At 41.4% G+C, this 22,618-nt stretch overlaps 1 protein-coding gene across 6 annotated transcripts in view; it reads left to right on the forward strand.

Annotated features, from left to right (window-relative positions):
• Window positions 1-22,618, forward strand: part of LOC115163124 (limbic system-associated membrane protein) — a 1,234,562-nt gene that overhangs the window by 1,089,237 nt on the left and 122,707 nt on the right. For 4 of the 6 annotated variants that reach the window (XM_029714758.1, XM_029714756.1, XM_029714759.1 and 1 more), the window contains exon 2: window positions 4,938-5,016. In XM_029714758.1, the coding sequence (XP_029570618.1) occupies window positions 4,938-5,016 (79 nt within the window). Of the gene's footprint in view, window positions 1-1,424; window positions 1,453-4,531; window positions 5,017-22,618 lie in introns of those variants that run through there. The other 2 variants (XM_029714760.1, XM_029714754.1) reach the window with 2 other exon arrangements.

Raw genomic sequence — 22,618 nt, forward strand, 5'->3', positions numbered from 1 at the left:
TATCAGCACTGAAGTCAGCATAAAGATCTCATGACTCACTGGACAACATTTGATGACAGAGGAAACTTCACCAAATAGGCAGAGATTTACAACTAACAGCAAACCACACTTTTGCTGAATTCCAAATGTATTCCTAGCCCATACTTCCTACGCATTCCTGTAAATCTGAAACAATTGGATCGGTGTAAATAATGTGGCAAAAATCCCACCCATCATTTACACCTGATCCTGATCCTGATCCTGAACCTGATCAACCTGATACTTTTAGCAATATCCTGCGGTAGTGCCAAGGTAGTTGATTTGGAATTCAGTACTAGTTGAGGCCCTAACAAGGTTTCTCCCTCATCAGAAACCCTAAAAGGAGGTCAATCACCACTTTGAGCACAACATTGCCATTCTCTTTTGTCTTTGCTGTCAGCTTGAGTTTTGCTGACACACGGCTCATCAGGCCAAGGTGTAATTCAATGTGTTCCTCCTGTGATATATTGCTGAGTGCGGGTGCCGTGTCCTTTTTCCTGCATATCATGCGTTTCGCTGCCAGGAGCTCGGGTATGACGGGAATGTCAAGGTAAATTATGCATCCACTCTTTTTTCCCCACAAAGAGAATGGAATTAATCAGAACACACTGTAGGTGGGCGTGTCCGTTAATGTTCCCTTTTCCCTTTTGACACGGGCCATAGTAAGTTAGATAATAGCGTGATCTCATGGGTGAGAATGCCTCATTGATCACCCAAATTTTAGTAATAGTCATAGAACCATTGGTTTTCATAACCAGGTTACCCTACACAGTTCATGAAGAATCATGCCTGGCAGAGTTCAATAATGATTAACCCTTTTTACCTGGAATTGCTTCTCCAATATTTATGAGTTTGTGATTTTGAAGAGGGGGATTGTTTAATGAGGGGATAACAGACACTCTTTGGTCAGCTTGGCAGGCTTTAAATGGGCCTTAATCAGGCATATTGGTGCACCTCATTTCAGGTTCTACATTTGAATCTCATTCAATGTTCTCTCAATACAATTCACTCACTCAGTGTCGTCTTACTACATTCTGCTCTTAGGCAATAACAGTTTGGTCAAAGACAGAGGAACAAAACTTTCTCCAGACATGTGGAGTGACAGCATGGAGCAAATAGCAATAGTCATGACAAATCTTCACAATGCTGCATGTTATGAGTAAGCATAAATATGCTAAGTAGGACAGTAGGATTACGGTTGTTTTTCTAATCGCTAAAATGCCTCTAAAATGCTATCCTTCATGCATGTGGACTTATAACTCTTCATACTGTACCTTTAACATCGAAATTCACTAGCTAGTACTATTAATACAGTATTACCATGTGACTTGCATAACACAGCATGTAGTTCCCAACATGCAACAGGGTTTTCCAGTGTTTCAATACCCCTCTGGTATCCCCTGAGCTTGGAGCTGCCCAGTAGCATGGTGCTAGGTCTGTCAGTCTTCTTTCTTTCAGCAGTGTACAGTATGTGGGGAAGAGTGGGGTGGTCTGTGTGAGGAAGGGCTGAGTGGGTTTCTCTAGTCCAGTGTGTGGACGAGGGAAGGGTGAGCGGACAGTAGCAGTGGAGTCTCACTGACCATTTGTTCAGGCTTGGCAATAGATGAACAGTAGCCATATCATATGTTGACGGTGTGGTGGGTAAAGAAGGAGGAAATGAAGGGAGGAGGGGAGTTCTCTCCCTATCTTCTCTGTGTTCTTGGTGCTCAGTCACGTAATTGTACTGCAGTAGGATAATGCGAATGCAGTAGGATAATGTACAGACTGTGAGGGAGGAAGAGAGAGGGGGTGTAGCTCTAAATGATCTTGGCCATGTATCAGTGGAAGGCCTATGACAATGAGCATAATGTTTAAATGGGATATTTAGGACCAGGTTAAGTAACATTTTTTGCACTGGTACAAAATATGTATCAATCATTTTCCGAGGAGAATAGGAGGAAAGCTAGAACATGAAAGTCAACAGTGAGTGAATAACAAAAAGAATTGTCACTTTAATGTTTCATTCATTATCTTAATATTAATGTGTTATTGATCTACTTTAATGTTGTAGCCTTATTCACAGTCTTAATTAACCTGGCCCAGCATTTGAATAGAAGAGTTTATCCATACTTAAAATCAATGGGCCTTAGTATGCATAGAGCTTGGCAGTGTGCAAACTATTATGTCTCTAAAATGGCTAAAACTTCTCAGTTGCTTTTCGTAAATGGAAGATGGAGTTTGACATTTTGTTCTAAGGAGCATGAGGATGATCCACAGCGGAAAGCATTTTAGTGCTCCCTCTAATGCACTAATATTAGCAGTTCCATGAACTGTCCCATATTAATTATGCTCATAATTCCCTCCAATCTCTCACAGATGCAGCTCCATTCTGGACTAATCTCACAGTGAAGCCTCATTGCACCATGCTGCTGATGATAAAACTGAGAAGCCAAGTGTGTTTTAGTGCTATACTTCACAATTTATTTGAACCACAGACGGTTCCTATAGGCCAGGGTTCCCCAATCGGTGGCCTGCAGGCTGAATTTGGCCAGCGTGTGATTTTATTTGGCCCCCCAAGTTTTCTGAGTCAGTTTTTATTGCTTTTTTTTTATGTTGGACATTAAATACTGTTAAAACACCAGCAAATCAGCTCCAATTGATTTTAATTTGGGAAATCTGTTTGGGATTCTTGCGGTCAATCTGCAGTCTACAAATGATATATAATTACGTTCCAGCTCCCTGACCATCCGCTCAAGAAAAAATTGTCAGACGGCTGAATCTAGTTGATGATCCCTGCTGTAGGCTACATTGGCAGTCAACAAAGGATTACATTTGATCATTAATCATAATAACAAATAGTGGTGTTTATTCAGGACATAAACCCAGGTTCAATGTCGCAGATGAAGACGCCATGCAGTGAATGCTGATGCTTTTTACTATTTTTCCCACTATGATCAATTGTGCAATACTGTATGATTTCACTTAACAATTAATTAAACTGTGGGGTGATTGAACTTAAGGACACAGCCTATTAAATCTGTTTCCTGATTAGCAAGAAAAAAACTAAATCTTATTGGTTGGCACATTTACATTTCTGATGAAGTTAAAGGCATGCCCTTGCATCTCTTGCCCTTGCTCCAGTGACAGCCAAAGTGATTATAATTACCATCCTTGTCAAAATCAAAGCCAATGTGTCTAGACACAGTTTTATGATGGCAGATTGGGCATGACCCTATAAACAATAAACAACTCTACCCATCAGCTCTTTCATCTTAAGTGACTTTATCCAAGCTAAATGAGATGAGCGTATTAAAGAGAAAATGTATGTCTGAACAGTAATCTTTCCCAAAATAAATCTTCACTGTTGAATATGTTCCTGTAGCCTTTTAAGAAATACATTAGCTTACAAAATAGAACACGCAAATAATATTTTGAGACAAAACATAAGCTATAACAAGTCCTTACAGTGAAATGCTTGCTTACAAGCCCTTAATGCTTTAAGAAGTTTTTTAAGAAAAAAAAGGGTTAAGTAAAAAATAGATAAGTAAAAAAATAGAAAAGAAAAGTAACAAATAATTAAACAGAAGCAGTAAAAAAGCAATAGTGAGGCTACTGTATAAACAGGGGGTACTGGTATAGAGTCAATGTGCTGGGGCACAGGTTAGTTGAGGTAATTGAGGTAATATGTACATGTAGGTAGAGTTAAAGTGACTATGCATAGATAATAAACAGAGAGTAACAGCAGTGTAAAAGAGGGGTCTGGGTAGCCCTTTGATTAGCTGTTTAGGAGTCTTATGGCTTGGGGGCAGAAGCTGTTAAGAAGCCTTTTGGCATTCAGACCCCTATATGGCATTCAGTTCTGTTGGTGTCAGCAGTAGGATGGTGACCTGCAGAGGTGAATTGAGGTGACATTAGACAAGCAAGGATGTTGTGCACCTTGTCACATTACCTGGCTATACTGCATACCGCTCGACAAGGCCTTCAGTTTTGAGCAATTGAGCTCCATAGCTGGGCTATACTGGTGGCCCTACAGTCATCTTGAAATACCTGAAATAGGCTATATGGGATCATAGAAATAGAATGACAGGATTATATTAGAATTATCATTCTATTTCTATGTATGAGGGAAAGCCTGCACAATGCATTCAATACTGTGGGTTTTTACCGCTGAAAAGCCTGCCCCACACATGTTATATAATTTTTTTTTTTTAAACAACCAATTAAAATGTGAACATGTAAGCCCATGAATATGATTTAATTAACTAAATGTTCCTTCTAATTTCTTTGGGTTACGTCATGACCATGTTGGCATGTAGTCTTAACTGTGGACCTTGAACAACAAGCGAGGCATTTACTTAGACACATAGCCAAAGACTTTCCTCTCCTCTCAGCTGCCGACCGCAGTTGTGTCTAGTAGAAAGGGGACCTCAGCTGGTACTGTTGTCGTGACAACCAAAAAAAAGGCGCATCAGACTCTCGTGAAGGGGGCAGCAGTGCGATGTATAAGCGGGGGTGGGGTAATCGGGTAGAGAGAGCTCTAGAGTGAGAGGCGCTGGTGACTGGAGAGGACTGAATTTCCTCCCCACTTCTAAAGAACTCTGCTGCCTGTCTATAGCAGCCTTTACGCGGGAGCTGAAAGCACAGTGGAATACAGGGCTTTCAGAGAGGGTTTACGGAATATATGTTTTCCTCCAAGCCATTTTGCTTTCGTTGTTTCAACGCGTATTTATCGTCCTCAACATCATAGAAACCCTTGGTCACACTTTGTCGTGGAGTAGGTTATTGCCAAGGGTCGGAGCGCCACTTCAATTCCCTTTTATAAGTCCAAACACTTTCTCTGGGATCTCTGCGCGTCCGGTTCGAAATGCTGGTCGGAAGGAGACCGTGTTGGAGGCAATTGCAGGCTTCTTTTTTCAGACTCCTGTGTCTTATTCCTACAGGGTTCCCCGTCCGAAGTGTGGATATGCAGCGAGCGACCGACAACATTACTATCCGTCAGGGTGATACAGCGGTTATCAGGTAGGTCCCTGTCCAACTTTCCATTCATCCACAGCCTCCAAGTGATGCTGAGTTTTGTATGCGAAGCATAGAACCAGCATGGAATGAAATGATCAATGATTCAATTGACAGGTTCGCTAATGTTTAGGCTACTGATGCCTAATGTTATCTAATTTAAAATATTGAAATGTCACATGATGTGTTTTACATTAAATAGGACATTAACTAAGTTAAATACTCATCAGTAGGGTATGAGAAATGTAGCGATAAAAAATATACATATTTTTTGAAATTGTGGATTTCAAGAGACTTATTTTCATTCTGATCTGATATGCGATTTGATGTTGTTCCGTAGCCTAGTTTATTATGTAGTCTATGTCACATTATCATCCCCAAACTGCAAAATAATGACGTAGACTAATTTAAACGACATTGCCCTGGTATTCATTCGGTAATCACTGAAAACGTTAAGTGTGTCATAGAATTGCCCCAAAATGATGTCCGGGAAGCGGCAGATTATAGGAGGCTACTCTTTTCAATGGGGGAGAGTACAGGCAAGTGCTGCGGCGGGTAGCCTACAATACATAACGATGCAGTTTGATTTAGGAATTGCACAACAGCCCATATTACCCGGTTATAAAAAATAAGTCCAAAGCGCCATAAAAGCTTCACTGTGAATGAAATCCATATTTACTTTGTGCCAATTATGTCGGGAGTAGTTTTAGCCTATAGTTAATCACCTCCCAGACAATGCAAGCTGTCAATTTAAGGCTATTATGTTATTGTTGGACACAGATGTCATTAGTCACGTGGTCACAGCCATGTGTTTTTGGACTGGCAGGTCAGTGAGGGGCTATGATTACCCCTCCCCCTCCCCAAAACTAATTCTTTGGAGGGGTCTATGCAAGACACAACAACAATATTTCTCTCTTTAACTCACTCTCCCTCTCACACACACCTGCTGATTGTTTTGCATTATCGATGTTATGTATGATATTTTTATTTTTGTGTAATGTTAAATGAGAGCAATCTGATCTTTACAGAGCAATGTTAGGTTTTCTACCCATTGTGAGGTACATGCATTGCACCAGACAGAGACAAAGAGAGTATTGTTTTATATTCGCTGACTGCAGTAGACGGGTTGTCTATGGAGTTTGGGAATCATTGACCCAGACACGCCCCTACAGTGCCTCTGCATGCCAAGCTGTAGTATTTTCTCTATATATACACTACATGACCAAAGATATGTGGACACCTGTTCGTCAAACATCTCATTCCAAAATCATGGGCATTAGTATGGAGTTGGTCCCCCCCTTTGCTGCTATAACAACCTCCACTCTTCTGGGAAGGCTTTCCAATAGATGGTGGAACATTGCTGTGGGGACTTGCTTCCATTCAGCCACAAGAGAATTAGTGAGGTCGGGCACTGAGGTTGGGCGATTAGGCTTGTCTCGCAGTCAGGGTTGAAGTCAGGGCTCTGTGCAGGCCAGTCAAGTTCTTCCACACCAAACTCAACAGACTCTTTCTGTATGGACCTTGCTTTGTGCACAAGGGCATTGTCATGCTGAAACAGGAAAGGACCTTCCCCAAACTGTTGTCACAAAGTTGGAAGCTCAGAATTGTCTAGAATGTCATTGTATGCTGTAGAGTTAAGATTTCCCTTCACTGGAACTAAGGGGCCTAGCCCGAACCACCTCCACCAAACTTTACAGTTGGCACTATGAATTGGGACAGGAAGAGTTCTCCTGGCATCTGCCAAACCCAGATTCGTTTGTCGGACTGCCAGATGGAGAAGCGTGATTCATCACTCCAGAAAACGTGTTTCCACTGCTCCAGAGTCCAATGTCGGCAAGCTTTATAACACTCCAGCCAACGCTTGGCATTGCGCATGGTGATCTTACAATTGTATGCGTCTGCTCGGCCATGGAAACCTATTTCATGAAGCTTCCGATGAACAGTTCACGTTGCTCAGTTTGGAACGCGTTAGTGAGTGTTGCAAACGAGGACAGATCATTTTTACGCGCTACCTGCATCAGCACTTGGTGGTCCCGTTCTGTGAGCTTGTATGGCCTACCACCTCGCGGCTGAGACGTTGTTGCTCCTCGACGTTTCCACTTCACAATAACAGCATTTACAGTTGACCGGGGCAGCTCTCGCAGGGCAGAAATTTGACGAACTGACTTGTTGGAAAGGTGGCATCATATGATAGTGCCACGTAGAAAGTCACTGAGCTCTTCTGTAAGGCCATTTTACTGCCAGTGTTTGTCTATTGTATAGCTGTGTGCTCAATTTTATACACCTGTCAGCAACCGCTGTGGCTGAAAGCCAAATCCACTCATTTGAATGCATGTCCACATACTTTTGTAAATATACTGCTCAAAAAAATAAAGGGAACACTTAAACAACACATCCTAGATCTGAATGAATGAAATAATCTAATTAAATACTGTTTTCTTTACATAGTTGAATGTGCTGACAACAAAATCACACAAAAATAATCAATGGAAATCCAATTTATCAACCCATGGAGGTCTGGATTTGGAGTCACACTCAAAATTAAAGTGGAAAACCACACTACAAGCTGATCCAACTTTGATGTAATGTCCTTAAAACAAGTCAAAATGAGGCTCAGTAGTGTGTGTGGCCTCCACGTGCCTGTATGACCTCCCTACAACGCCTGGGCATGCTCCTGATGAGGTGGCGGATGGTCTCCTGAGGGATCTCCTCCCAGACCTGGACTAAAGCATCCGCCAACTCCTGGACAGTCTGTGGTGCAACGTGGCATTGGTGGATGGAGCAAGACATGATGTCCCAGATGTGCTCAATTGGATTCAGGTCTGGGGAACGGGCGGGCCAGTCCATAGCATCAATGCCTTCCTCTTGCAGGAACTGCTGACACACTCCAGCCACATGAGGTCTAGCATTGTCTTGCATTAGGAGGAACCCAGGGCCAACCGCACCAGCATATGGTCTCACAAGGGGTCTGAGGATCTCATCTCAGTACCTAATGGCAGTCAGGCTACCTCTGGCGAGCACATGGAGGGATGTGCGGCCCCTCAAAGAAATGCCACCTCACACCAAGACTGACCCACCGCCAAACCGGTCATGCTGGAGGATGTTGCAGGCAGCAGAACGTTCTCCACGGCGTCTCCAGACTCTGTCACTTCTGTCACATGTGCTCAGTGTGAACCTGCTTTCATCTGTGAAGAGCACAGGGCGCCAGTGGCGAATTTGCCAATCTTGGTGTTCTCTGGCAAATGCCAAAAGTCCTGCACGGTGTTGGGCTGTAAGCACAACCCCCACCTGTGGACGTCGGGCCCTCATACCACCCTCATGGAGTCTGTTTCTGACCGTTTGAGCAGACACATGCACATTTGTGGCCTGCTGGAGGTCATTTTGCAGGGCTCTGGCAGTGCTCCTCCTGCTCCTCCTTGCACAAAGGCGGAGGTAGCGGTCCTGCTGCTGGGTTGTTGCCCTCCTACGACCTCCTCCACGTCTCCTGATGTACTGGCCTGTCTCCTGGTAGCGCCTCCATGCTCTGGACACTACGCTGACAGACACAGCAAACCTTCTTGCCACAGCTCGCATTGATGTGCCATCCTGGATGAGCTGCACTACCTGAGCCACTTGTGTGGGTTGTAGACTCCGTCTCATGCTACCACTAGAGTGAAAGCACCACCAGCATTCAAAAGTGACCAAAACATCAGCCAGGAAGTATAGGAACTGAGAAGTGGTCTGTGGTCCCCACCTGCAGAACCACTCCTTTATTGGGGGTGTCTTGCTAATTGTCTATAATTTCCACCTGTTGTCTATTCCATTTGCACAACAGCATGTGAAATTTATTGTCAATCAGTGTTGCTACCTAAGTGGACAGTTTGATTTCACAGTAGTGTGATTGACTTGGAGTTACATTGTGTTGTTTAAGTGTTCCCTTTATTTTTTTGAGCAGTGTATATTGTATCAATTCACTTTAAATGTTCTCCTACATAAGACTATCGGAGCACACAATCATGTTCTAATGGCAAGTCACATTCAGATATTATATTGAAGACATTCATTCAATAATTATCTAGCGTCTCTTGACCTGAACATTTATATCACACTACCGTTTAATTAATTGTCGCACGTGTCGTCTGTAAGGAGTGAGGGATTGTACACATTAACGTCATCATCTGATGCAGCATAAGACCTATTGAAAGTTACAGTAAAGTGACAAACATTTAACTTTCAGTTTAGAGAACTATATACTAGATCCTCTCACGGTGATGCAGCAGTGCCACAGTGGGAATATCTGAAAACCTGTGGTAGCCTATAGCCTATATTGTTAACCTGTAGGTCAAAGGTGTGCTGATCAGTCTGGTGTTGTCACAGCCAGGCCCAGCAGGTTTAGGACCTATAATCCACTTACTGGATTTCCTCTCACTAATCACTTCCATCAATTCAATTACTTGATCATCAAGTCAATCAATTCCAACGTAGTTACTGTTAAATCTTACTAAGGCTCACCAATTGATATCCGTTTAAAAATCCAGTCAATCAGTTTACTCAGTGCATTAATTTCCTTCAATTAAGAGTGAGTTTAGCCGTCACCTGGCCTGTACTGTAATATATGTTCTACTCAGTGCCTAGTTGTTTCCTTCCATACAGTGTCACTCAGTGAGCCTAATATTAAAACATGATTCCTGAAGTTACATTCGTGAACATAAGTTGACTTCAAGTTGACTTTTTAACAGTTAACTCCATTATCAATGACTACACAACAAACTGCAGTTGTGTGCCCAGTAGCCCAAGCGAACAACATGCATTTTTCACTCCCCAGTTTCAACAGACAAATCGGATAAAAAATATATATAAAAGAACAAGGTCCACTATGAGAGAACTTTCAGGGTGGGCCCCAGGGTAGTCATTTGTTGCATGAGAAAGTGTAGCCAATGTGATTCCATAAGCTGGTTTTGCCGTGCTGCTGGGATATCCGTGGCCTAGAGAAATAATATAGCCTTGACTCCATTACCGATGCCTGCGGCTTAGTTATGACATTACAGGCATAGGTGGAGCTGAACCCTTAAAGAAACAATTTTGTTACGCAGTAGCTGTGGTGTACTAGTAACAATGTTCCTAAGATGACGAAGAAAAAGGGCCTTATAACACATGCAAGTAAAGTTACCAAAATAATTGTCCTTTTTCAGCATCAACACTTTGATATTGATTAAAATAAAGGTTTTGTAAAGGTTATTTTAACCTCATTTGCTTGGCAAGTTAACCTGTTAAACCCTAAGATTGTTTAAGTCAGTCTCGGAACATGAGATGAGATTACCATAACATGAATGCATTAGTACAGCAGTCTATGTTGAGGCATTCTTTAGATTAAGTACTATAGAGGTCCGCTGTGGCTTAGAATCATGCTGATTACGTTTTATTGACGTCTTTGGCTGACATTTGACTTAATACCAGTTGAACATTTTCTTCTCTGCGTGCTTCAACTAAATTCATATCCCAAACGTCTTGTTACATCCCCAAACATTTAGATCGCAGTGAAAGTGTCCCACATTCTGAACTACTTTGAGATTGATACCACCTCAACAACCCAAATTAATCCTTCTCAGTCACAGTGAATCACGGTTGGATCTCAAAGTTATTTTGTATCTCTTTGCAGCATTTCTGTGTCACAATGCTTTACTTTTTAATTGCTTTTTCACTAGTTGGCAGTCCATGGCCTGCAGGGTGTGTTCTGATGTGGGAGAAGTGCAGAAAATTGACAATTGCTTATTAAAGCATTAATGACACAGACACCGGGATTGCTCTCCTCCGGGTCAATTATCATTGATTTGACAATATCCGCTCCCTTTCGTGGTATTTGGGTGGAGATCATTGTGGGCTTGTGTTTTGCCCTTAGGCCCGGATGTCACAGACACCCAAATATCCCTTTTCAATTAAAGTATGAAAGGCTCAGTGCGTTTGAAACCCGCTAGGTTCAGATATCCGACATGTGAAGCAGGTTCTCATTGAGATGTACCGACATAGCAGACCCCGTGTAGCATTTTAAAGCTACAATTTGGGATCTGGGAATCCTTATAATGGTAATTTCTATTATTTATATATACATATAAAAAGGTTACATTTCACCAGCCTCATCCTTCAGTTGTATACCAAAATGTGGCGGGCTGGCTGTTTTGTTGTTTTTAGAATCCCAAACAATAGCTTTAATATGGTCCCCTATGCATCGGATCAGGATCAGACTGGAATACATTGTGGTTTGATGGCTAATGTGGCCTTGAAAGGATGGTGTAATGTTATCTAGGGAATTACTATCTCCTTAGAGTATACTTCAGCTCACGTTTGAAGGACATCTCATTTTATTTAACATTTTCCTGTAACATCTGTTGTCTAAACAAGATTTTTCTTCTCTGCTGTATAGTTGTTCAGTTGAAGTCGGAAGTTTACATACACTTAGGTTGGAGTCATTAAAACTTGTTTTTCAACCACTCCACAAATTTCTTGTAAACAAACTATAGTTTTGGCCAATCGGTTAGGACATCTACTTTGTGCATGACAAGTAATTTTTCCAACAATTGTTTACAGACAGATTATTTTACTTATAATTCACTGTATCACAATTCCAGTGGGTCAGAAGTTTACATACAATAAGTTGACTGTGCCTTTAAACAGCTTGGAAAATTCCAGAAGATGATTTCATGGCTTTAGAAGCTTCTGATAGGCTAATTGGCATCATTTGAGTCAATTGAGTCAACAGCCTTCCCTGTAGCTCAGTTGGTAGAGCATGGTGTTTACAACACCAAGGTTGTGGGTTCGATTCCCACGGGGGCCCAGCACAGAAAAAATAATGTATGATTTGTATGAAATTGTATGAAATGTATGCATTCACTACTGTAAGTCGCTCTGGATAAGAGCGTCTGCTAAATGACTAAAATGTAAATGTAATTGGAGGTGTACCTGTGGATCTATTTCAAGGCCTACCTTCAAACTCAGTGCCTCTTTGCTTGACATCATGGGAAAATTAAAAGAAATCAGCCAAGACCTCAGAAAAAAAATCCTATATTGACATAACCTGAAAGGCCGCTCAGCAATGAAGAAGCCACTGCTCCAAAACCACCTTAAAAAAGCCAGACTGCTGTTTGCAACTGCACATGGGGACAAAGATCTTACTTTTGTAGAAATGTCCTCTGGTCTGATGAAACAATAATAGAACTGTTTGGCCATAGTGACCATCATTATGTTTGGAGGAAAAAAGGTGACGCTTGCAAGCCGAAGAACACCATCCCAACAGTGAAGCATGGGGGTGGCAGCATTATGTTGTCGGGGTGCTTTGCTGCAGGAGGGACTGGTGAACTTCACAAAATAGATGGCATCATGAGGCAGGAAATGTATGTGGATATATTGAAGCAACATCTCAAGACATCAGTCAGGAAGTTAAAGCTTGGTCGCAAATGGGTCTTCCAAATGGACAATGACCCCAAGCATTCTTCCAAAGTTGTGGAAAAATGGCTTAAGGACAACAAAGTCAAGGTATTGGAGTGGCCATCACAAAGCCCTGACCTCAATTCCATAGAAAATATGTGGGCAGAACTGAAAAAGTGTGTGCGAGCAAGGAGGCCTAGAAACCTGACTCAGTTACACCAGCTCTGTCAGGAGGAATGGGCCAAAATTCACCCAACTTATTGTGGGAAGCTTGTGGAAGGTTACCCAAAACGTTTGACCCAAGTTAAACAATTTAAAGGCAATGCTACCAAATACTAATTGAGTGTATGTAAACTTCTGACCCACTGGGAATGTGACGAAAGAAATTAAAGCTGAAATAAATCATTCTCTCTTCTATTACTCTGACATTTCACATTCTTAAAATACATTTGTGATCCTAACTGAGCTAAGGAAGGGAATTTTTACTTGGATTAAATGTCAGGAATTGTGATAAAGTGAGTTTAAATGTATTTGGCTAAGGTGTATGTAAACTTCTGACTTCTTCAACTGTAAGTATACCAGTGCCAGGAATTTGGTCTATCTACAGTATGTTAGACATTCCATCTTTTGTGGATGAAACCAGATAAATGATGCCTACTCAATGTTTCCATGTAATTCGGGGCATAGTTTCAAGTGTATGGAAGGATGGAACACTTTACAGCTCATTTAATATTATTTGTTTTCAAGGCTACTGAAACACACCCAAACCTCTCCAGTATTAGTGTTGGAATGTTGTCAATTCTCATTATAATGAACAGGCCGTTTTATTTTAAGTTTATCTACTTTTTGGTTTGTGGTGGGATTTACAAAGAGATTGCCTCTGAGTGTTGAAGGATTTACAACAGAGAATTATTCAAGTGTTGATTACAATACTAGGTGCTATTGATCCCAGCAGAAAATGAATGGCTTAGCTAACTGTTGACTCACAGATCCCAATCCAAATCCAAACCTCACAGTTAAGAGATTATGACCATTTGCATAATTCCACTACCGAAAATACATTTTCATTGTTCTCTTTAAGAACTGCACATTGATAATTTACTGTAAATACCAGACTGATTATCCTGTCTGTTCTCTGTGTGGTCACTTTTCTTAGACACATGTTTTCAAGTCCAAAAGTTCCACTAAATCTATTAGAGTAATGTGGTTGCGTTATTATGACCGTATAAATCACACATTACCTCTAACAATTGCCAAGTCATTGACTCCAAACATGGATTTTCAATTTGGAAGAGCAGTTACTGATAAGTAGTTCGTTAGCATACTCAGAAGGAGGGCACTTACTGTAAGTGTTCATCTCCAGTACTGTAATGTTCATAGGGGCTTAACACTCTACCAGGAATCCTTGGCAAGTGACCCACAGAGGACATCACTGGGCGCCATAGATGGCATAGATGATAGAAACTAAACCAAATCTGAATACATTTACATAATTCAGTTATGAGACATGAATGGCTTTGTGTCCTGATTTGAAAAATGTGAATTCAATTACTTTGAATAGGTCAAATGGTTTTTGTGTTCCTGTTATGTCAAGATCCTATTGTAGAAATATTTAGCTTAAATAACAAATAGGGTCAAGTGAAACTTTTTTTTGTACTATTAGTAATGTTTTGCAACTATTACAATGCTTATACATGCTGCAACCATATCACAAGCATTGTCACATTTTAAATAGGAAAAAAACATTGGCTGGAACTCCATAAGGAGAGAAACTGTGCTACACAATTTCACATGTCGTCTCCCCCCCCCGCCCCCCGAAGGACCGCTATCTCTCAACAAGTCATCCGACTGAGTGCAGGTTTTTTACAGTTTAGAGCCTCCCAAGGGCTTTTAGCATCTCTCACGGTGCTGTCCAATGCTGCTCTGATGGGGTAGTGACCTGATTCAAAGCCGGGGAGACCAGGGACAGACAGCATTAGTACAATCACCACATAATCCTCTCTGCTTCTGCCCTGGCAGAGCCAGGATTTTCAAATCAATTTCATTTTCACCCATGATGCGGTTACAGTTTGAAAAGATGTGCGGCTGCCAGCTTCGTCATTATCTCCCTGTCCCATTTTGTTTTGGAGAATGAGGTTGAAGGGAGGGAGGGGTAGCGTAGTGGGGGGATGGGGGTGTTTGGTTGGACATCTCCCCAATTTGAAGTTCCGTCGACAGTTGAGACATTTCTGCGTCATTGAGATTGAACCATCTGAGAGCCTTCTGTCTGTGTCACATGCTGAACTGGAGTTGAAGCGGTCGAAGGCTGTGCACGTTGTGTAGTTGTTATTGTGAAGATGACATTTTTTTGACGAGGCTGGCCGATCTTCGTGTTGATGCTCTCACCTGGATGGATGTCTACTCTAAAGGCATTTTAGAGGTTACTGGAGAAGTTTTTTGCTTGACAGTTAGGCATTTATTTGGCTAAGGCCTAGTTTGTTTTCTCTGTCCTTAAACTTTCTCTCAGCTTCCCAGAATTCCCTGAGCTCCCTTCAGCTTGGTGATGTGTCAAAATCACTGTGCATATTAACATATCTATCAGGTTTTTATACCGTCATACCATCCTTCTCTCATCCCAGGATTTACGGTATTACCGGCTTAGTACACAAGGGGGTGCCAAAAAAAGCCTGAAAAAAGCCCATTGAGTGTCGATTACGAGAAAGCTATCAAAATTAGCACATGTAATAGCGAGTTTCCATGGAGTTTGCTAGCTAAATATGCTAACAAGCGCAAATGAAAATAATTGAGTTGCAAAGACAGGAAATCCAGCTCCTAAAGTTATGTATATATAGGTAGGAGCTACCCAATGTAATTTTTGGTGATTTTGGACATTTACAAGCGAATGGGAGCTAGGGACATTGTGCAAATGAAGAAAGTTTTGACACATGCTTGTCTGAAGGAAGAACAGTACTGGCTCTGAAGCAGCATGTGTACAGACTGTGTCTGTCTGGAGTCGCTAGGAAAACGGGCCTGCCTGTTCTGCTTGGAGAAGATGGGGGAGGAGCAGAAGGGCCGAGAACATTGAGGAGAAAAAATGCACCAAATTCAGCAGTGGCAGCTGTACAAATAACTCATCCCAAGGGCTTTGACTTCTCAAACACAGCAGAAAGCAAACACTATGTGATGCCTTGTCACCTTATTGGTTCAGCCACTTGCTTAGATAACTAGAAAGTTAAACTTAGGGGTCACGTTAATGCAGAATTCTGTGTTTTTTGCATAAGTCTCTTGCTGTGTTTCATAAGAGCAGATCTAAAATGCTTCTTGTAATTTCTGTTCAACATCAGACAAATGTTCTGCTTCAGTTGCACTTCTCCACTTGAATAAGAATTCATGAACGTCATTCCATCAAAAGACAGAGCTCTGACTGATGTGTAGCTACTTTTCTCCGGTACTTTTCTGGGTGTAGCCAGCCTACTTTTCTCAGGTAAAAATTAAATATTAACTTTAAGCAAAACATTAGGAAATGTAGCTGGCTACATTCTTTCTATGCTAAACACTAGAAATATGGTGGCCATGCATTGTTTTTGCAAAAAAATACCTTGCTTTTCATTGTAAGCTCATTTAGTTGTGTGGCTGCCACCCAAATAGTGATGCACTTCTATTGTCATCTGATGAAAATGAAGCTATTTTCTGCCGAATGTGTTGCACTCATGTATTATCTGTAAAGGAAAACAATAGTTGCACATCCCTGATCTTTCTATTTTAGTTTAAAAAAACACAATTGACTCTCAGTATAAACACAACCCCTGTCAATACAAAGCTGGACCTGCTCCCGCTTTCTCCCATTGTGCTATTTACAAACAAACACGTGACTGACTCAACTGTTCTGGGGAACTATAGTAAGCTTCATAATGTAAAATAATGTGACAGGTGAATTGAAGAACGTGATCTGCTTTATCTCCAAAGGTATTGCACAAGTTGACTACAGGTATTTACTTATTAAGAAGTAGCTACAAATATTACAATTTATTGAAAAACTTCAAAGAAATGGTTTCAACGGTATTGACGGTATTGAAAAACCATTCCTTGGCTATTTCAAAATACCCCGGTATACAGTATACCGGCCAAGCCTAATCTCTATCATTACACCAGCATCCAACCTCCTGAACAGTCAAGAAAGTAGGCAACCTGCAAGTGTATGTGATCACACCAATTACTCTATAACAGTACACAATACAAAATGGTTAGCTTTGTTCAAATATCATTTCATTAGGGATGTGCATCTTTGCTTTCATGAATGATTCGATACGTATTTCGATGCATGGGCACCGATCCGATACAGGAATGATATGTTTTGAGTTTGAAACGATTCAGTTGGAATTTGGTTTGATTACGGGAACGAATTGATGCGATACGATACTTTTTTTTGTTGCATCAACACATTCATTTTCCATTTTAAATTAATATCTGCAGCTGATAGGAGCTCAGGAGCTGAGCCTCTCTGAGCTGGATCTGTCTGAGATGAGTGGCTCTCTGTGTGTGTGTGTGTGTGTGTGTGTGTGTGTGTGTGTGTGTGTGTGTGTGTGTGTGTGTGTGTGTGTGTGTGTGTGTGTGTGTGTGTGTGTGTGTGTGTGTATTGGCACCTGAGCTGAGCCATTGGGCAAACTGAGCATCAACAGTACCACCCCACTATCAGATTAGGGGTGGGAAGAAATGTATGCTTTTTGTCACTCCACCATTTATCTGAAATCTCTATCACCCACTAGTTAATTTTGCAGATTGAAAATATTTTGAGCTAGTACAATGTCAATATTTACATATAGAAATGTTTATGCCCGTCTCGAAAGCGAATGGATTAGACAGTTTGGAATTTCACGAAGAGGTTCTCTACCAAAACTATTTCTTATGGTGAACTTGAACAATCTAAATAAAATCTGAATGATTGAAAACCGCAATCAGCAGTTGGATGTGAGTTGCGTCCACACTTGTAGGCTACACAACTCTCAGATCTTCTGCACAAAAATGAGTTTACATCCCTGTTAGTGAGCATTTCTCCATTGCCAAGATAATCCATCCACCTGACAGGTATGGCATATCAAGAAGCTGATTAAACAGCATGATCATTATACAGATGCACCCTGTGCTGAGGACAATAAAAGGCCATTCTAAAATGTGCAGTTTTGTCACACAACACAATGCCACAGATGTCTCAAGTTTTGAGGGAGTGTGTAATTGGCATGCTGACTGCAGGAATGTCCACCAGAGCTGTTGCCAGATAATTTAATGTTCATTTCTCTACCATAAGCCGCCTCCAACGTTGTTTTAGAAAATTTGGCAGTACATCCAACCGGCCTCACAACCGCAGACCATGTGTATGGCGTTGTGTGGGCGAGTGGTTTGCTGATGTCGACATTGTGAACAGAGTGCCCCATGGTGGCGTTTGGGTTATGGTTAGGGCAGGCATAAGCTATGGACAACAAACACAATTGCATTTTATTGATAGCAATTTGAATGCACAAAAATACCGTGACGAGATCCTGAGGCCCATTGTAAGGCCCTTTTTCTAGGTATCTGTGACCAACCGATGCATATCTGTATTCCCAGTCATGTGAAATCCATAGATTAGGAGGGCCTCATGAATTTATTTTAATTAACTGATTTCCTCATATGACCTCAGTAAAATATTTCACATTTTTTCATGATGCATTTATATATTTTTTCAGTATAATAAAGCCTGTGATTTGACATTGCGAAAGACATTTTACAAGCATCTGAATGCTTAAGGTGCCAGATGTACAAGTAGCCTATTAGAACAGGGATCGGCCTACCTCTTGTTGGTGCAAGCAGCTGTGTCTCGTGCACTCTGCATGACCCATTTACATTGTGACATATTTCATTACGCCGTACATCAACTTCATGCAAACTCGTTCCGCTACTGGATGTAGAGTACAGAATAGGGTTTCACAACGTAAGACAAAATGGAGGAGAGCCTAGTCTCTCGTCAGAGATCCCATTTACAAAATATGACCTTTTCATTCGTTGTTTCTGTTGATAATAAAACATGTTTTGTTTAGTTATTTTTTCCTCAACTTGTTTCTGGAACTTTCTAGCAAGTCAAGCTGTATTACAGAGCAGCTAGCTAGCTAAAAGCTTTGTTATGGCTGTACTGTAGGTAGCGACCTCCACCTAATAATTATTATCAAAAACAAACGTCATTGCCATCACAATAAACTAAAACAGGAGGCAACAATAAAAGTATAATTGGCTTAACAACCAATGTGTATTTTTTTTAACATACTTGTACTATTAGAATAGCACTTACTTAATGGGTAATTCATTGTTTGCAAGTTGCTAGCTATCCCATAAACCCATCTTTGAAAACCACATTTTCCTCTTCTGTGGTTTGGTAACGTTTTTTTCATCGATGGACTCTGGCTGGAGAGTTTGGAAGACATTCAAAGTATCCGGCATCCAGCTCACACCAGAGCCTTCTTACTGTAAGGAGGTGTTGGGATTCCACTCCGTTGCGGATGGTCCCCATTCAAATGAATGACATCCGATGCAATGTAACCGAGTGCTTATGATGAGGCAGTCATACTCAGTTACATGCATACACGTTTGATAGGCTACTGAACTGAAGGAGAGGACACATCAATTCAGTCACGACAGATAAGAGGTATTTTCAGAATAAAACAATATTAGTAAACAACTTCAGTGAATCAGCGATTCCTAACGTTTAAATCTGACCGATGCATGCATGCTACATTTGGATCAGATTGGTCTCCCACAGACCGATGCACTCATATCTTAAACATTTTAACCAGGCACTTATCCGTATCGGTGAATCATTACATCCCTACAATTAATTTATCGTCTTAATTATGTTACCCATGTTGGTACAGGGGATTTGTCATTTTATTATTTTCTTAAGGAATCATTTCACATTAGATGTATTTAATCCTTTGTACAGTACATGTAATTTGTCTGTCAGGGTGACGTTAAAGTCCTCTGGTCAAGAGCTGTTTCGCTTCCCCACATGCAGCAGACTTTCGCTCTTAGTCACTCACTTAGTTTACTTTACTAACGATTTGGGTCGAGAAGTGGGTTGTCCCAATTTTACAATCATTCGAAGTCAATGTTAACCAACAGAGGCTACAGTCTGATCAGGAATCCACTCGATTGTGGGAGAAGACATAAACACATTTGTTTGAAAGCCATTCAAAAGGCAACTAAAATGATTGAAGAGGAGTTTCTTTCTGTAGAGAATTTGTAGTTTAAAGATCCTATACACTGAGAGGGTTTTGTTCTTTACAGAGGATCCGATAGTATCAAAGTAAAGAATCATATTAATATCTGATAGCACCCTTGGTACTATTTTTGGTTACCATTGGTTACCACAACAGGGTATTTAGTATACATCCATTTAGATTCAAAGCAGATTGAAGTGTTACATAGAGGGAATGTTCTCATAAGTGACTTATTGTTTACTTCATATTTGTCACGTCTGCTCCCGCTCTCCCCCCCCCCGCGGGCGCTTGAGGGCGCTTGAGGGCGCCAGGCTGCCCTGCATCACGCACTCCTATCATCCATTACGCACACCTGCTTTCTCTCGTCACACGCATCAGCGATATTGGACTCACCTGGACTCACTCATCACCTATTATTACCTCCCCTATATTTCTCAGTCCCCCAGCTCTGTTCCCCGCTTCTGTATTGATTGTTTTTTGTCTGTGTTATCTGTTTGCTGACGCTGTTACTGTCTCGTTCCATGTCCGTTCTATATTAAATGTTTTACTCGCCGTACCTGCTTCGTCTCTCCAGCGTCATCACATGACAGAATACAGAAGCCAACATACGAAGCATCGGGGAGTACTGGCGTTCCGGTTGGTATGGTGACATCGGCTCTGGGTTGCCACCGATGGAACCGGGGGTGCCTAGCCAGCTCGTCAGGCTTCCACGCCCTAGCTGGCTCGAGAGCTTTCCTTGCCCCGGTTGGCTCGGATGGCGCCCATCCCACGTCGGGCCTCAGCTGGATCGTCAGTTCTTGTTTGCCCAGCCGGTCCAGGAGTTTTTTGTTTTGTTTTTTGTTTTGTTGGTAACGTCGGGGTGGATTCCGCCGCTGATGGAACCGGGGATGCCTAAGCCAGCCTGTTGGGCTTTCACAACCTGGCTGGCTCGAGAGGTTTTCATGCCTCGGTTGGCTTGGCGGCTTCCCACCCCACATCACACTCAACCGGATCTTCGGGCTCCCTCTCTGCAGCGGGATTGACAGGCGTCTTGCCTCAGCCGGATCGTCATGCTTCCATCCCCCCCCTTCTCGGCGATATTGGTCTCACCTGTTATTACCTCCCCTATATTTGTCAGTCCTTCAGCTCTGTTCCCCACTTCTGTATTGATTGTTTTTTCTGTTACTGTCTCGTTCCATGTCTGTTCTATATTAAATGTTTTACTCCCAGTACCTGCTTCGTCTCTCCAGCATCATCACATGTGACAATATTTCTACTGAGTTGAAATTGTGGCTGCTCATTGTTTGAATGGCATGCAGACAGCCTCAGACAACGCTTCCTAGATCAATTAGCCAAAGAAATGTAACTGTATTCTTACAGTTAAAGTGGGTGAATTGTTACATAGGAATTCAGTCCCGTGTGGCTCAGTTGGTAGAGCATGGTGTTTGCAATACCAGGGTTGTGGGTTCGCTTCCCACGTGGGACCAGTACGGAGAAAAAAAATGTATGAAATGTATGCATTCACTATTGTAAGTTGCTCTAGATAAGAGCATCTGCTAAATGACTAAAATGTTAAACACAGGAGATACATTTATGAGGACAAAAGCACCTCACTAGCCTCAAAATGCAAACTGAATCACCCTACGTTAGTGCAATGTAGTGGGATTTTGATACTATCTTTACACATCAAAGTATATTTATTTGCACATCACTAAAATGTTTTATGTTGATGTATAGCCTACAGTGGGGGGAAAAAGTATTTGATCCCCTGCTGATTTTGTACGTTTGCCCACTGACAAAGAAATGATCAGTCTATAATTTTAATGGTAGGTTTATTTGAACAGTGAGAGACAGAATAACAACAAAAATATCGAGAAAAACGCATGTCAAAAATGTTATAAATTGATTTGCATTTTAATGAGGGAAATAAGTATTTGACCCCCTCTCAATCAGAAAGATTTCTGGCTCCCAGGTGTCTTTTATACAGGTAACGAGCTGAGATTAGGAGCACACTCTTATTAACCTCTCTAGTACATGTGGGACGAACTCGTCCCACCTACGTAACAGCCACTGAAATCCAGTGGCGCGATTTTTGAATCGTTAGAAATGCTATAACTTCAATTTCTCAAACATATGACTATTTCACAGCTATTTAAAGACAAGAATCTCGTTAATCTAACCCCACTGTCCGATTTCAAAAAGGCTTTACAACAAAAGCAAAACATTAGATTATGTTAGCAGAGTACCCAGCCAGAAATAATCACACAGCCATTTTTCAAGCTAGCATATCATGTCACATAAACCCAAACCACAGCTAAATGCAGCACTAACCTTTTATAATCTTCATCAGATGACACACCTAGGACATTGTGTTATACAATACATGCATGTCTGTTCAATCAAGTTCATATTTATATCAAAAACCAGCTTTTTACATTAGCATGTGACGTTCAGAAAAAGCATAACCACCGCAAACTTCCGGTGAATTTACTAACAGTTTGCTAAATTACTCACGATAAACGTTCACAAAAAGCATAACAATTATTTTAAGAATTATAGATACATTACCCCTCTATGCACTCGATATGTCCGATTTTAAAATAGCTTTTCGGATGAAGCACATTTTGCAATAATCTAAGTACATAGCCCGGCATTACAGGGCTAGCTATTTAGATACCCACCCAGGTCAGCCTCCACCAAAATCACATTTCCTATAAGAAAGATGTTCTTACCTTGCTTGTTCTTCATCAGAATACACTGCCAGGACTTCTACTTCAATAACAAATGTTGGTTTGGTCCCAAATAATCCATCGTTATGTTCCAACAGCGACGTTTTGTTCGTGAGTTCTAGAATGCTTTTTCGCGGTGTCGCGCATGGCGCATTGGCGTGTCAAAAATGTCTAAATATTCCATTACCGTACTTCGAAGCATGTCAACCGCTGTTTAAAACCAATTTTTATGCCATTTATGTCGTAGAGAAGTGATAATATTCCGACCGGGAG

Source organism: Salmo trutta, chromosome 26, assembly GCF_901001165.1.
Source record: "Salmo trutta chromosome 26, fSalTru1.1, whole genome shotgun sequence".
Lineage (NCBI taxonomy): Eukaryota > Metazoa > Chordata > Actinopteri > Salmoniformes > Salmonidae > Salmo > Salmo trutta.